Source organism: Danio rerio, chromosome 7 (assembly GCF_052040795.2).
Source record: "Danio rerio strain M-AB ecotype USA chromosome 7, GRCz13ab, whole genome shotgun sequence".
Taxonomy (NCBI): Eukaryota; Metazoa; Chordata; class Actinopteri; order Cypriniformes; family Danionidae; genus Danio; species Danio rerio.
The window spans coordinates 29905738-29922500 of record NC_141027.1 but is presented as its reverse complement, the minus strand read 5'-3'; the positions used below and the strand labels follow the sequence as shown (position 1 = coordinate 29922500).

The window sequence follows — 16763 nt, the reverse complement described above, 5'->3', positions numbered from 1 at the left end:
AATAATAACGTTCATTTCTAATCACCTGAAAGATCTTCTTCTCCGCTCCTCTCTGTTTGATATATTCCTTAGGCAGAAACTCCTTCAAGCTGAATGAAATCAAAGTGTAGAGATGAGTGACAAAATTCTACAAAACAGGCATCGCAGTTATACAACACGCATATCATATTCAAAAGCATTCAAGCGATTTTCATATGAGGTTAATTTCATGGGGTAATTAAAACATTGAGATTTAACAATAATTTCTTGGCTCTTAAATTACGCATATATTTTTACTGCATCGTATATTGTAGCAATGAAAAAAAATGAAATCAAAGACCACCAAAAATTTTCAGTTTCTTTGGATTTACTAGTTAAATGTCAATATATTTTTTATTCTATGTAGGCACAGCTTATCTCAGCTGTCATTGTATATAGCAGGGGTGCCCAAACCTTTTCTTATAAAGCGCCAAAACACAAACTTCATTGAGGGTTGTGGGCCGAAGATAAATATAGCAAACTGTATACCATTAAAGTTGTCATGAGTGATTTCCTAATTTATTTTCCTAATATTTAAAACTTGAAAACATTACTTTATATGAACTAATGCAGTATAATTTAAAATAATATAGACATATTATGAACATATTACACTAAAAACCAAAAAAGCTCCCATTTTTTACACAATGCCGAATACACAAGTTGAGCTTTTGCCTTAATTTTCCACAATGTTTTGTGCATTGTACTCTATTCATCGAGAGACAGTATTTACTTTTTTGAATTTGATTAATTTACAACATTTAATTGAAACATTTAATTTCAGTTTGCTTTTTTTATAGCTCAACTCAACAATAAAACAAACAAACAAAAATGGTTATGTTAAATTCAAAATGATGATCACTGTTAAAGGCATTCTTCTCAATGCTCCCCATCATTCTCCTCTTCTCAATTGGAATGGTGGGCCAAATCAAGTGTTACCATGGGCCAACTTTGGCCCGCAGGCCCTAGTTTGGACATCTCTCTTATATAGGCTTATAAACAGCAAGCTATAATAAACCGAAAAATTAAAACATAAAAATTAAGAAAGAATAAAAAATCTAGGATAAGAAAAGATTTTCTAAGCACATTTGGTCATTTCTAACAAATTTCAGGTCAATTCCATGACTTGATAACCAGGGCTAGAAATTAACTCACGAAAAGACAATCACATGCACGCGGTTAACGTTAGGCCAATTAATAATCTGTTCAAAGAATGTTTAAAGCGAAAGCAACTGCTGCTTTGAAAAAGATATATTTTAAAGAAATCTGGAGCTCTTGAAAGCTTCTTTCTTTATCGCTTTTTGTCCTATTTCAACCGATTTTAACCGATCGCACCAGGAAACGGGAGCATGCCCACTTTATAAACAGTCGCGCGCATCCCAACACCTGTGTGCGAGTGATCATCCTCTCATTCTGTATTTGTCTGCCTTCTTTGCTCGAGTGAACACAATTATTTTTGTCAGCCGTGCTGCTTTTTTTTAAGACCACATTTTCTCACACCCTGCTTTTAAGAAAACTGCAATAAAAAATTAAAACTTTCAACCGGCCAGAGTCGGCAGGTGTTAAGCCTCGTTTATACTGGATGCGCTCGATTTCGGCCGGTGGAACGCACAATTTTTTTTGAGACTTGAGCAAACAGTTGAATATGAAACACTTTGAAGAGATTTTGTCTGAAACAGTACGGCTGTACAGACATTTATATGATCTGTGATAATAGAGATAACCAGATGATCATTAATTCTTGGCTAGAAATTGGAACAGCTTTGGGAAAGGTAGAATGTTTTTGGTAAAGGTTTGGAGGCCATGCCAAAAGTGGAGAGCCAGGTACACAATTACAAAAATACGTTTTTCCACTATTCAAAGGTTTTACACTGATGTATAAATCACAATTTTGATTTGAATTCCAGGCGAAAGTATAAATCTAGCTTTTCTGTCAAGACCTGATAACAACCCTCTAAATCTCAAGGTTTTGGGATCCCTGTATAAACGTCTGATATCATTTCCTCCAAATTTGAAAAGAAATATTGTCATTTATGGGTTTTTATTTTCCAGAAAATGACAATAGGTCAGAATTACTAATGTTTCAGTTGTTGTGGTTAAAAACATCTGGCTTATTCCAACAAATATTGATTGTGTAACAGTTTTGGAGTTAAAACATTGTAAGTGTGTAGTCTAAAAATTTATATAATCATGCCAACTTTTTGTTATAAATAAAAGTCACTTGTCATTTATAGAATAAAACAAAAATGACATTTAACTCAAATCACATAACCATAAATTGCAAATACAGAAAATCTGAGAATTTTCAATCTGTCCTTTGATTCTTTCCATCACTCTACAACCGAAAGCTCTGAATGAATGATGTCTTACTCCAGAAATCCAGTCTTGTGTTTATGTTCAATATGAGGACCGAACTGGATCTGCGTTTGAATTCCCCCAAACTCACAAGCCTTGTCAAACGACACCGGATGAGAACCGTTCAGAATGTCATCACGTGCCTGGAAAAACATGCAAACAGACTTTTACTACCAATCCACAGAAATGCAACTCAATCCAGATCAGCAACTGACAGAAGAAGAGCTGATATAAAGAAAACAGGGACTGCATTACTTAACAGATCGATACAATGTGTACATCAGCATGTTAGTGCTGCACTCAGAAAGGCTTTTAGGCGCAAGTGTCAATAAGAGATTTACAGCATTTTAACCTCTATATTGAACTGACATGAAAAGACCTATGGAAACAGATCATTAAGGTCAACAAATGCTGGATGAGCATTATGGCTTTTGCTATGATAAACAAAGTGGCACAAGGAAAGTTTGACCTGCACGTAGAGCAGATTGAGCTGCACAGGATCTCGCGAGTCCACGTTTTGATCGGAGTAGAAGAACTTTCGTCTCAAAAGTAACGTTTCACTTTCTTCGACTCCCTGTTCCCTAAATGTACGGCCATGATCCAACCAATTCACTGTGAAAAAGAGAAAAACAAAAACAACCAGTTTATGCACAAAAGCTTACTTGTATAGCAAAATAAGTCTGGTGTTCAAAAGAGCTATTAATGTTCTTGAAAGTTGCTTAAGCTCAGAAAACATACACTTGATATATTGTTTTGATTGATACAGTTTGATAATTTTTTTGCATTACAATCAAATCAAGTTAAAGTTACAATCAAATAGAAGTTATTATATATAAACAGAGTTAACCTACAGTTTTATAGCGTAAAAATTGCAGGCTTTCACACAATTAATTTATGTTGCTACAACACAAATTGATTAAGTTAACTTAACACTTTCAACAAATTTATGTGGATTGAACATAAAAAAAAAGTTACCCCAATAACATATCATAAATTGTGTTGTTTCAGCTTATTTTAAATAAGGAGTTTGAACAAGCAAGAAATATATTTTTTGAGTGTAGGTGAGATCTACACTGTAAAAAGCGATTAGTTACTTAAAACGAGTAAACCAATTGTTTTAAAAGAAACAAGTTGACTTTACAAAAATGGTGCAAGTAAACCCTTTGTAACTTGGAACTGTTAAGTTGACTTAATTTTTATTATTAAACAAATTACATTCACTTTAAAATAAAAGTAAACTAATATTTTTTTTAATACATCTTTATTAAATTAGTTCGTTTTTTCCAGCTTTTCTGCATCTAGCAATAGACAGTAACTAAAATCCAGAGTCTAGCCTGTCTTCTAAATACAATACAGGCTGTAGATTTTTTTAGACTTACTGAAGCACCAAATATGTAATATTGTAATAATTGCAGTATATATTTGAAAACAGCTAAAATAGTCTAACACTGCAAAAAAGGATTAATTGACTTTAAAAAAGTGAGTACAATAAGCATAATTATATAAATTAAGTCAGCTTACAGTTTCAAGTTACAATGGGTTTATTTTTTTAAAGTCAACTTGTTGCTTTTAAGGCAATAGTTTACTCTGTTTAAGCAATCACTTTTTACAGTTTATGTGTACATGTTTAATGAATATAATGTGTTTCATGAAATATTTATATTTTGACTTTTCATTGTGGAGTATTATTACAATTTATATAGTTTTAATGTAATTATACAATCATATTTATATAGCAATGGAAAAAATAAGGATTTGAACATGTTAATTTTATCTGTATTTAGATTTTGCGGAGTTTTGAAACTGCATTTCAATATTTGATTTTGTCTTGTTTCTAGTCAAAAAAAAAAATAATTATATATATATATATATAAATAAAATCATAAAATAAAAAGCATTTTCTAGACAAGCCAAATATAGTCATGTTTTCAGAAATAATGTAAAAATTAAGTGTTTTTTTCTTGAAAAATACAATAATGGTCAAACAATCAGCCAGTGGGGTGAGCAAAAGAATCTCATTTCAAAGCAAATATAAGAAACAAAAGACAAAAACTCTAAGGACTCTTAAAAACTCTTTTGCAGTGTGATAACAAGTGTTCAAAAATTTTACTTTTAGAATGATGTCATTTAGATCATTTTAAAATGTCTTTTAGATATTTACATTAATTTCTAGACAACACCAATGCTTAAGCTTTAAACGAGTTAGGAAATCAATATTTGGTTAAATAATTCAATTTTTTAACTAAATAACTAAAATATTAGCTATTTTAACCAGCAGTCATTATCGGTTTTAAAAAAATTCTAAAATTACAATATTTTTTCTTATATAAACTTTAGAACATAAGGCATCAGTTGACAAACATTACCACTTTACCCAAACACTGAATTTTCAAGTGTTCTCTTAATTTTTCGACCCTGTAAAGATGTATACATATATAACATTGTTTTGCATTATAAACATCTCAGCTGGCAGCTAGTTTGATTAATTAATTAATTCAATGAAAGTTTGTTCTTAACAAATCATTAAATATCGATTTCTTAAAATAAACAAATTTTACACCCCACACTTTTGATCGGTAAATGTATGGACAAAGATGCAGAGGGAGACAAAACAAAATGAAAAAATTACTAACAGAAAGAAAAGATGAAACAACTCTGAGTAAGTTTGTTAGTAAGTGTAAAGTTTAGTTCAACATGTCTATCTGTTTACTGTACAGTGGCTGTGTTGTTACCTACAGTCATCATCTGTGTGCAGTTTGGCTTTGAGCTTCTCCATCTTCCTCTCCTCTCTCAGCAGAGTTCTGTCTTTCTTCAGTGTGCCCGTCCCTTCATCTTTCTTCTCCTCCACAGTTTCCTGAATGAGAGAGTACTCTTCATAGTTGGTGATTCCTGGAACCACAAAGGAGACATGGTTATAAAGCTATGGTTATGCACTATGGTTTGTGTATGTGTATATAACAGCAGAATCAATACCACAATCAAAAGTCACTCTTTTTTCATGTTTTAGGGGGCTATTAATGTCACAAAAACCTGAATTCAATATCTCTAAAAAATAAATAAATAAATAAAAATAAAGTCATTTACTCCTGGGATCAGGATTAATTCAGAATTCATTATAATATGCTGAATTGCTGCATTTACTATTATTAAAATCTGAACAATGAATTATTGAGAATTTGATTGTTGAAAATGTAATTATTTAAGGATTAGAAAAAATAAAATTTATTAGAAATATAATTGTTTTTATGAAATTAGGAATCTCTTTGACACTTTTGGAAAGTCCGATGCATAATTGGAAAAATGAAAAAATAAAAATGTACATCTTTGGACAGTAGTATATTTGTAAAAACATATTTCTCTTGTGTGCACCTAAAGGGCTAAAGTGACAGAGCATCACTGACCTATTCTGCTGCAGATGGTGACCAGCAGCTCGCCAACAGTTTTAGAATCGTCCACCATGATGGTCTTCACAGCTCCGTCCAGCATTTTTACCTTCTGAGGCCTCTGTTTTTTCTTATACTCCAATATGTCCTGAGAGACAGAGAAACAGGGACTACACTGACATTTTCTGAGAGTAGTTTTGGATTCAGTCTGAGGCAAATTCTGTCAAATTTTTTTTGTTTTACGACTGACAAGATTTTTTTATCTTCCAAAAATGTTAATATTAGTTAAATGAACGCTACATGTTTTATTATTATTATTTTTATTTTAAAAGGGCTCATTTTACAAGCATCTTAGAGTTAAACAGTTGACTTGAACCCATTTTAAATCCATTCAGCTGATTTTTTTGTTCTGGTGGGCTCACTTTTAGCTTAGCTTAGCTTAGCATAATAAACTGAAACAAAGTTGACCATTAGCATTTGGTTAAAGTTTTCAAAAAAAGTATTTTGATCATTTTTGAGTGTTAATTTAAAGGGATAGTTCCCCCCCCCCCAAAAAAAAAAAAATAATAATAATAATAATTCTAACATGATTTACCCATCCTCCACTTTCCAAATCAGTTTCTTTCTTCTATTGAACGTAAATGAATTTTTTTCCAGCTTGTCAAAAACAACTAGCCTTTAAAATAGCTTATAAATCTCTCATATAAATAACTATCACTGTTTATCACACTAGTGTGTGTTGGCAAATATGATGTGAATTTGCTTCTATTTTGTACAAAATAGTTTAAAAAGGGCACGTGTAAGGTGCTTCTGTTCTCAAGAATCAAATCTGTGCAGAATAACAGAAACAAATGGCTAGAACTGTTTAAACGTATGCAATGAAGACATTCAAAATTACCATACAAATAGATTTAAGAAGCAAGCCCACAGCAATTCATTATGCAAATTATATGATAACATCATTAATGCAGGTTGCATTTTAAATGCTGATCATTCTTCAAACGAAATTCAAAGGAAGACTTCAGAAACTAGACGGCAACAACCACGGCTGAAGTTATCTACAAAAACAAAGCCGTTTGTGTTCAATCAGCTGTAAAACTGCAAAAACGAGCCCTAACCAGAATGTTTGAAGAATATAAATTGGTTGCTTCCCTGTACACGGTGTGAATGTGAATGCTTTTGAGAGATAAACAAGAGCAAAACAGAAAAATGTCAAACTTTTCCATGCAAACACAAAAATTATTCTAGCAAGACATGCTTTTGAAAGCTGGACGTGTTTGTGTGAGCTTTTATGAGGACACAAAATTGTATGATGACACAGATATGACCTTATTGAAATCTATTATGGTGTTTTTTTCATAATACAGCACAATAGCTGGCTGTCCTCGTAATTCAAAGCACTTAAATCATACTTAATTTTGGTGAAGGTAGAGTAAGGCCATATAATAAATAGTTTTACAGTATAAAATACATTACACCTTTGCAGAGTCCCTGTAAACTATATATACACAAGTATGTGTACACATGGTTTTATATTCAGTTCAACTCCAGTTTACTTGCTTCATAAAAAGTACACATCATTCCATTACAGTAAAAATGAAAGAAGTTGTGTAAGGAGTTGAAAAGTAAATGTATTTAATATGCAGTTTTAGAGTATACAGTATCTTTCCAAAAGAATGTTCAGTGAAGCGTGTTTGTGTATTAGTGTTTGTTTTTATCCCAGTGGGGACTTGCACTTGAATGCATCTAAATGGATGCTCATAAATCATACAGAATAAATCATTTTGAAAATGTAAAAATGCAGATTGCAACCTGTGAGAGTTGAGTTTACGTAGGGGGACAGAAATACACTTTTTGCACAGTATAAAAATCATTATATTTATAGAGAACCCCCACCAGGGGTGTGTGTCTCCTTTACGAGAGTTTGCCATTGTGTGTGTGTTTGTGTGTGCGTGTGTTTATGTGTGTACATGTGTATACTATTAACTATCTGTAGATGCGTGTAACACGAGAAGCGCATGTGTGCGGGATCGATTTTTCTTTTTCTCTGATGCCCAGATTTAAGTATTTTCTGTAGTGACGCTGCTGACAGAAGAAAAAAGCACAAGATGTGGGATGCGACATGTGTGAGCCTTGATTGATTTTTCTGCTTCTACACGATTTAGGCGAGCTCTCCTGTATTTTTTAATTCAACGTGTTATACGCCGTCTTTCACGTATATTCCAATATGGCTATGCAAGTAACATGAATCGTTTACATATCTTTTATGACTTCATTATCTGAGATGTAAAATGCATGGAAAAGCTGCCTATATAGAAACACTGCCGTCACACACACATAAAGAGAAGCTGCACGTGCTGGTGAAGTGTGTGTGTGTGTGTGTGTATATAGCAGTTTGACTGATAAATATGAATTTGTAGTCACGTCGTCAGCGGTAGCGAACATCATTTCCCGTTGTTTACATCTTTGCTACAACATACCATTAAGGCTAGACACTGTACATGTCATAATCAATTCTAACAAATAAAAACACTTACAGGTCGTGGCTCAGAGTTCACAGTGTCTGCTTGTTGTAGCTGCTCCATCTTTGAGCAGATTTTAACCAAATCCAGCACTGAACAGGGAGAGATTCTGGAAGCTGTGTTTTGTCAAATCATGCTTGCTATGTATTTTATAATTCTCTAGAACATAATTAATATTGAACTGTAAGCACTTCTGTCTTTGTGTTGTGTCCTTTGGAAGCCCAAATACAAAAACAGAGAAGCTCTGTGGAAATAGCAGGATGGCATTTTCTCCCTCTGCTGTAACGTTCCTGGCCACGCCCCTTAGCTGCGCATTGTGTGTGCGCGGTAAAAGAACGTTTGTGATCTCACAGGCCGGGAAGTATTTTTTGTAGTCTCCAAAATTCATTGTAGTCTTTGCCAAGCTAACTCTGTAAAAACCAAGGTCTCCTTTTGCATTGAACTTTGAACATTTTAAATTCAGAGAGGCTGTTTATGCTCACACAGCTACATTACACATCAACTAAAGTTTAAAATATGATGTGGACCACCTCTTTGATGGTTTAAAAAAAAAATCCTTCCAAGTTTAAATGTTGGAGCGTTCTAAAGGAAAAGGTTATAGGGAGGATGACTGGGAATGAAATACAACCAGGAACTATGCTTTTAACTACAGCTCCAGAGGTGTAGTAACAAGAGTACAAGTTTGTGATGCAGTTTGCGAATGTTCATTGAAACGACAGGTTTGAGAAACGGCAAATCAATGAACTATGTTTGTAACGACGCAACTTGCAGCTTTAGTTGGCAAACGATGGTTTACGGAAACACACCCCAGAAAAGCAAAACATATTCGCTTATGCATGCGTGTCTGTGTGTGTGTGTGTGTGTGTGTGTGTATGTATGCATGCATGCATGCATATATATATATATATACACACACACATACACACACACACACACACACACACACACACACACACACACACACACACACACACACACACACACACACACACACACACACACACACACACACACACACACACACACACACACACACACACACACACACACACACACACACACAGTATATGAATGAATGAATGAATGAATGAATGAATGAATGAATGAAGAAGAGGTTTTTTGATAAACAAAAAAAACAAGCTCCTGATGAAAACATCATTTAACGCTTCTTAATTTATACCACACATTTTTTTATACCTTCCTGAAAACAAGCATCTGCTTTTCTCTTTATACGCGCGCACACACGCACACACACACACACGCACACACACACGCGCGCACACACACACACACACGTACACACACGCACACACACACGCACACACGCACGCGAGCACAGGGACTTAACAAACACAAACAAAAACCACATGCGGCAATGACAAATGTCTTTAATAACATCAGTGTAGTTTGTCTCGGTTAAGTGACAACGCATGCACGCACGCACTGATTATAAAAAATAACCAAAAGCAGTTTAGACCCCTTCTCACCCTTCAGTATAAAAAAATTAAAAAACATGTCACAAAACAAAGACAACAGTGCAAAGCCATGACACAGAACATTTGACAGGAGCTTGTAAAACAAATGATCAAAGCGCTTACTCCATTTCTCAGCATGTAATAATCCAGCGTCCGGCCTCCTTCTAGCCAGATGCCTTTCCTAGGGTCTTCGTCTGACAGAAACAGCCCATATTCTGAAGCTGAGGAAAAACAACACACGCCATTAGAACTTAGTCAAACAAACTGAGATTTATACTCAGTCTGAATATAGTATAGAATCAAGAAGGCGTGATGACAAACCTTGTCCTGTCTGGGCTTCTGGAACCCTCTCTCTGATGACCCGGCATGCGTCATATACAGCCGTTGAGGGCTCAAACTGCATGGTCTTCACCACATTACACTGCCTCACACAGATCTTCAGAGACAGCGCCACCATCCTGACGGCTTAAGGGTCACCAACAACTCTGCACCTGTGAGAAACAGACAGAGTGTTAGAGATAGGCTGATTTTAAGATTTAAATCAACATTCACAAAAATGATGTTGAAGACTTTGATTGTTAGCTACTACAAATACATTCATTTTTGATTGTCGGCAATTAGTTTCCTCTATGCAATATAATAATTTAGAAAAAGGCAAAAAAAAAAAAGTAATATAGTAAAACAGAAATGTATCATAAGTAAAAAAATATGCTAAATATTATTACACCATTAAAAAATGGTCATGATTTGAATGGCCATTTAAAAAAATAATCCTTTAGTTAGTTTCGTTAATGTATATGGTGAATACCCATGAATTCACTTTCCCAGAATTTAGTTTCTATTTTTTTCAACACAGTTTGTAATATTTTAATGAAAGAGTTAATTGTCTGATGATTATGTACTTTTATAATCATTGCAGCTTTTTTTTTACCGTAAATGTTTTTTTTTTCAGTGTACAGATTAAAATGACAGTTTTGCATTTGAATATAGTCACACTTTACTGAATTTTTATCAATCATTACTCCAATGTCTTTGTTTCAGAATTATTTTATTGTGTATGGCCATATACCTAAAGCACTGAGGGGCCTCCCCACTCCACCACTAGTGGGCAGCTTCCTCTTGGAAGATGCGATGGCAGAAACAGGACAATGGCGTCAGTGCGCTCACCACACACCAGCTACAGGTGATATGGAGAGATAGTGATAAAGACAATTCGGTAGATGGGGATGACTTGGTGAGAGCCGATAGTGGGAATTTGGCCAGGACACCAGGGTTACACCCCTACTCTTTACGAGAAGTGCCATAGGATTTTTAATGATCACAAAGAGTCAGGACTTTGGTTTAACCTCTTATCCGAAAGACGGCACTCACTGACAGAATAGTGTCCCCTTCACTGTACTGGGGCATCAGGACTCACACAGGCCCCAAAATGAGCACCCCCCTCTAGCCTTGCTAACACCACTTCCAACAGCAACCTGGTTTTCCCATGTGGTCTACCATCCAGGGACTAACCAGGCTCAGGCCTGCTTAGCTTCAGTGAGTAACCGCTCTTGGGCTGCAGGGTGATATGGCTGTGGCATAGATTTCATTTAAAATAATAATATTTATAAGATATCAAATTTTATGTTTTTGTAACTTTATAAAAGTCGACATATTCCAAAGTCACTTTTGATTAATGTACATTTGTTGAATAAAAAGTATGGTAAATAAAAAGTATGGTAATTTGCTGATAACAATGTAACAAAAGTACAGCATTTATTTAACATACATTTAGCATCCAATGCATATATTGGCTCTAACTTTTGAATTTACTCATTATAAATAAAGTATTTAATTGAATTTAATAGTTGTATGAATTTAATAGTTGACAGAACAATAAACAAAATTACAATTGACATCTTTATTCATAAAAGAAACACCTTCCCGAAAAGGGTGCTGCAAATAAAGAGAGTACAAATCTTCAACATGACCTACTGTATACCGCACTCAATACACAAAACTCTCCAACTCTGAAAAAGAATGTTATTTTGCCCCATTACAAACTCTGATGTGTGACAATAATGATACAAATTCAACTGAATAGTTTTGGTAATCTAATACACATGTAATCTATCTGTACAGCTCGTTTTCCTGTTTGAATTTCTGTTATTAAAAAGGTATCTGGATTCTGTCCCCCGGCCTCTCTTTCTTTCACACACACGCGCACACGCACACGCACACACTGTTAACACCTGAACTCTCCGTCAGCTGTCTTTACTCTTCAGCACTATACAAACTGCAAATTAATGAAACACTGACTATTACATTGTGTCTTTTGTTAAGTTTAAACACACACACACACACACACACACACACACAAATACACACACACAAACACACGCACGCACACACACACACGCACACACACACACACACACACACACACACACACACACACACACACACACACACACACACACAAACAGAGAAAGAGAGAGAGAGCTAGAGAGAGAGAGAGCTAGAGAGAGAGAGAGAAACAGAGGATAGCGTTTCAATCAAAAGGTCCAAGCTGCTTTGCTGAAATAAAATAAGAAAGTCTCTCCACTACTTCACAATCAGCATGGAACTCACAAGCAAGACACAGAAGCAGAATGATTGCTTAAAGACCGTGTATTTGACAGCATTCAGTGAATCTTTATTCTGCAAGAGTCTCTGTGGGGATGGAGGATGCCCTTGTACACAGTTGGCACACTGAACACTGGCATTTAACAGTGTGATTGGACCAAGTATGTCAGGGACAAGCTGTAGAGCTTTGAGACTGATAAATATAGATGGGGAAATGCATTGTTGGTTACGCAATAATCATAACACAATATCTGATTCAACTTGGTGTTAGCGGTGTGACCAAAAAAACTCATGAATAGACATTTATATAGAGGTATAGACACTTACAATAAACAAATGACCAAAGCACATTTAATACAAAAAGTAATGACAAATACAAATTTACAATCAAAAACAGTGGTATTCTATTGTGGCCGAGAGAGCTTAACGCACTGCAATTTAAGAAAGCACAAGCAATTACAAAAAACAAAAAAGTGAAGAACGGAAGGTTGTCGTGGACAAAAGTGAAGAGGGTTGGAGAGTCGGGGAAGAAAGTGAAAGTGGACAGTGGATTGGGGAGAAAGGTGGTTGAAGAGGGGGATTGGTAAAATCAGGTGCTGGATCAGATTTCAGAGGTGCCGGATCCGGTGTGTTCCGGCACATATTAAGCTCTGGTCAAATCACAAACATCTTAAGAGACACGCAGCAATTGGTCAAAATACAAACAACTTAAGCAACTTAAACAGCAATTACTCACGACACTTGGGAATATCCACGCAACACAATGAAAACGTTTCAAGGGGACGAAACACCATGACGGACCCTGCTGAGATATGGATGTTAGTATGTCGTGTTATCAGGATATTAAAATAAATCAAAACAACTCACCTTTCAAAGATTACCAATCACTTCACTGAGCAACAGTCACGGCATAACACATCCATATCTCAGCAGGGTCTGTCATGGTTTTAGGTCTCCATGAAACATTTCCGTTGTGTTACGTGGATATTTTTAAGTGTCGTGACTAATTGCTGCATGTTTCTTTAGTTGTTGGTGTTGTGACCAATTGCTGCGCGTTTCTTCAGTTGTTTGTGTTGTGAGAATTTGCAAGAGGTGTGCTGTCAAATTGATGAAGATTGTTTCTTTATTTGCTGGCGTTTTTTGCCAAAAAAATAAATAAAAAATGCTCCACAACTAGCAAACACTATTTGTATACACTTTTCAAAATAGCTTCAAAATTAATCCAATAAAAGTTATTAAATGAGCTATTAAAATATTGGTTATAAATAGAGTTTTGTTAAAAAGATTTATTGAGATAGATTATCTGTAATTGGTGGGCGTTGGCCCGTTTGGGTAGCTTTACATGGACATAGGAAAATTAGAACCGGTTTATAACCTACAAGATAATATTTCAGTGCATTTATGACCTTTTTTATGCAAGAACTCACGGAAACCCTGTAAGCACTGGCCTCAACCAGTGCCATGAGCTTGGATGTGCATAACATGCAATCTTGCTTTTGCTATAGTGTTTCAGAAGTAACACACATTACAACAAAAACAAAAAAAACAACCTCAATTTCAGACTGGAGACCTGAGTGGAAATTCAGCCCGTTGCTAAGTGCAAAACAACACAGTTTGATCATGAATATACTATCACAACCACTTTCTTTGCATGTTCCCACACAGACATCTGCATTCAATGTTTCCGAAGCACACAGAACCACAAGCAGTGTCTGTAGCAGCCCACCGGTGGCTCTAGAGAGCCCTCGAAATCAAAACTCTCCAGAGAATCTTCCATTTATAGACCTTCAACAGGATCACATGCTGCATTCAGGTTATAGCAGACCAAGCTAATGGCTGACAACTAACGCAGGTTCCTGCGGTAATGAAACGCACACATGCAGCCAGTCAATTAACACAACCTTTTATTTTCACTGCCACATATCAGAGAGACTGTAGCAGCTAGATTCGCCCACAGAGTCAGAAAAGTCATGTAGACTCAGTTCCAGACGTGACTCATGCTTGTCTGTCACCAGTGTTACTACTGCAACTGCGGGAGACTGAAATATGATTACGCTGCTAAACCCAGCACTCCACAAAGTTTCAAGTTCACTTAAAAACTCCTAAAAGAGGCCAAGATAGTTAAAGATTCTTGACACATCGCAAAATCAGTTTATTTCGATTTTAATTAGCTTCTGCTTTTTTATACAATAATAATTTCATTCATATTTTGAATTAGCTTTTATTTTTTTAGATTTTGGTTTAGTTTTTAGTCACTTTGTTTGACTTAGGTTATTTATTTTATTTTAAAATTGTCAATTTTAATAATGAATGATTTTACAGGGCTGGAAATTAACCTTTTTGCTTTGTAGCATTGGTGCTCCCAACTTTAAAAAGTTAGGAGCACCAGCCAAAATTTTGTCACACCCACCAATTATAAGCACTGTTACTAAAAGTTTTAATGTTATATTAACCAATTTACTGTATTTGAAATCAACACTAAACAATCAAACAAAACGACATCTGCATGCGCCCACCGGCCCTGCGCACACTGCTTGACAGAATAAACTTTGTTAACAATAATTACTTTGCTGTTCCCACTGGTGCTGTGTAATATTGCAGAGATAATATTGACATAATTCCTTATTATTTGCATACGTCATCTTAATAGCAATACCGTTTTTTTTCATGAGCTGCAATATTAGTTTTATCTTAATGAATGCAAGTCCTATTGTGATGGTGTACGTGGTGTTACGTTTTACATTTAGCTGCCACCTGCACTGCTGACAGCATCCTGATGATTAAATGAAGGATTAAACAGAACCTCTCGCACTTAAAAGGTGTAGATTTGGCGAACGCTGTTACCTGCAAACTCCGTCACACCGACTTTACAATGAATGCTTTAGTCATTTTCATAGCAAACTTTAAACACCGGAAGTCTTTTATCCACTCTTCGAAAAGTGTAAATGCTGTATTGACATTCAGCACATAATCACTGATCAGATGTACCATTATTTGAAACTTATATGATTTCTAAAACATAATCTGTCAGTGTTGTTTTCATTCTCTCATCTTCAGTGCTTTACATGTTCGCGGTTGTAGCTCTCCCTGTCATCTAAAGAAAGGCATGGACTGAGTGATTAACAGCTGATATTAACCAATCCGTTTGCATTCAGTGCTAAAGCAGTGGACCAATCAAAAGAGCTTGAAGGCGGAGCAAGCATTGCCCGCTTTGTTTACTGCAGCAAGTTGACATGACAACTGTTTTAAACTATTCATGCCCGCTGCATTTAGCATCTCAGGTGCTAAGATGCAGTCTGCGTGAATGTCTCATAAATCTGCGTGTGCGGTGAACATTTTGCAGTGAAAACCGGTCGCACGGCACCAATTTTATGCAATAGCACAAATGCTTCCAAATATATTTTGAGGTCGCATAGATAAAATTTGGGGGTCATATACGACCAACACGATCGCAATTTCGAGCCCTGTTTTAGAAATTCAACTTTGAGTCTCGGTTTTTAAGACAAAATTTTTGAATCTAATATTTGAAATAATTCATCTTGTCTTAATTTGAATCACCAAAGGCCATACAGTTTCACATTTTTTTAGCAATAACACTGCTACACAATAATGCAAGCTTTTAATTTTAAGCTTTCAAATGTTTTAGACTGACAGAACATTTTGCTTCAAAATGTACTGCGTTTACAGTTTTTTAGTTTACGTTAATCATTGATGTTGACATTAAAGAGCCCCATATTATGGGTTTTTGAAAATGAGCTTCCATGCAGTGTGTAACAGCGCTAAGTGAATGAAACATCCAGCTGAGGTTTTAATCTGAAAGTGTACAGTGTTTAAAACTATTGATTCTTTGGCAAAATAGTTGACTCAGAGTCAGATAAATTAATTGTGTAGGGTTCGGATCTTTTTTCTGAAAAGGTTGATGTCGATACGGTACATCACCAAATAAGAAGTGCCAGATCAGGTAAGACATGAACGTGCCTTTCCCTTCAGACACTAGCAGAGAATCACGAGACTGATTATGACACGAAGATGATGATCACTGACAGGTGGAGATTTGGCTGTGGGGAATAAACGGCTAAAGTTAATTTTCACAACAATACCAGAGTATAGCCAACCATCTGCGGTGCTTATTGCTGACATTTTTCTGATGATTGATACAATAACCTACGCTGCAAAGCAGCCGTTTACTATTAGAGGAAGGTGCAGCAGAGACTAAGTTTGAGAATGTCAGACTTTGACATGGACTTTATCAGTTACTGTTACAGTTCATATGGACCAGTTTCTTTCTCCGGATCATAACATGCAAGTGGGGGTGTCAAAATTAATTGTTTTTTCAGTGCACCGCAATGCAGACGCGGACAATTCAGTATTGGTTCAGTAATAATCATAACCATTTATTATTTACT

At 35.5% G+C, this 16763-nt stretch overlaps 1 protein-coding gene across 13 annotated transcripts in view; it reads right to left on the bottom strand.

Moving 5' to 3' along the window:
* The window catches only part of tln2a (talin 2a), an 81051-nt gene that overhangs the window by 44856 nt on the left and 19432 nt on the right, over positions 1-16763 (bottom strand). For all 13 annotated transcript variants that reach the window (NM_201193.3, XM_087259472.1, XM_087259479.1 and 10 more), the window contains 7 exons: positions 10075-10244; positions 9877-9974; positions 5775-5904; positions 5110-5262; positions 2843-2985; positions 2389-2516; positions 26-89 (listed from right to left, as the gene is read on the bottom strand). In NM_201193.3, the coding sequence (NP_957487.3) occupies positions 26-89; positions 2389-2516; positions 2843-2985; positions 5110-5262; positions 5775-5904; positions 9877-9974; positions 10075-10210 (852 nt within the window). In that variant the 5' untranslated portion in view covers positions 10211-10244. The remainder of the gene's footprint in view (positions 1-25; positions 90-2388; positions 2517-2842; positions 2986-5109; positions 5263-5774; positions 5905-9876; positions 9975-10074; positions 10245-16763) is intronic.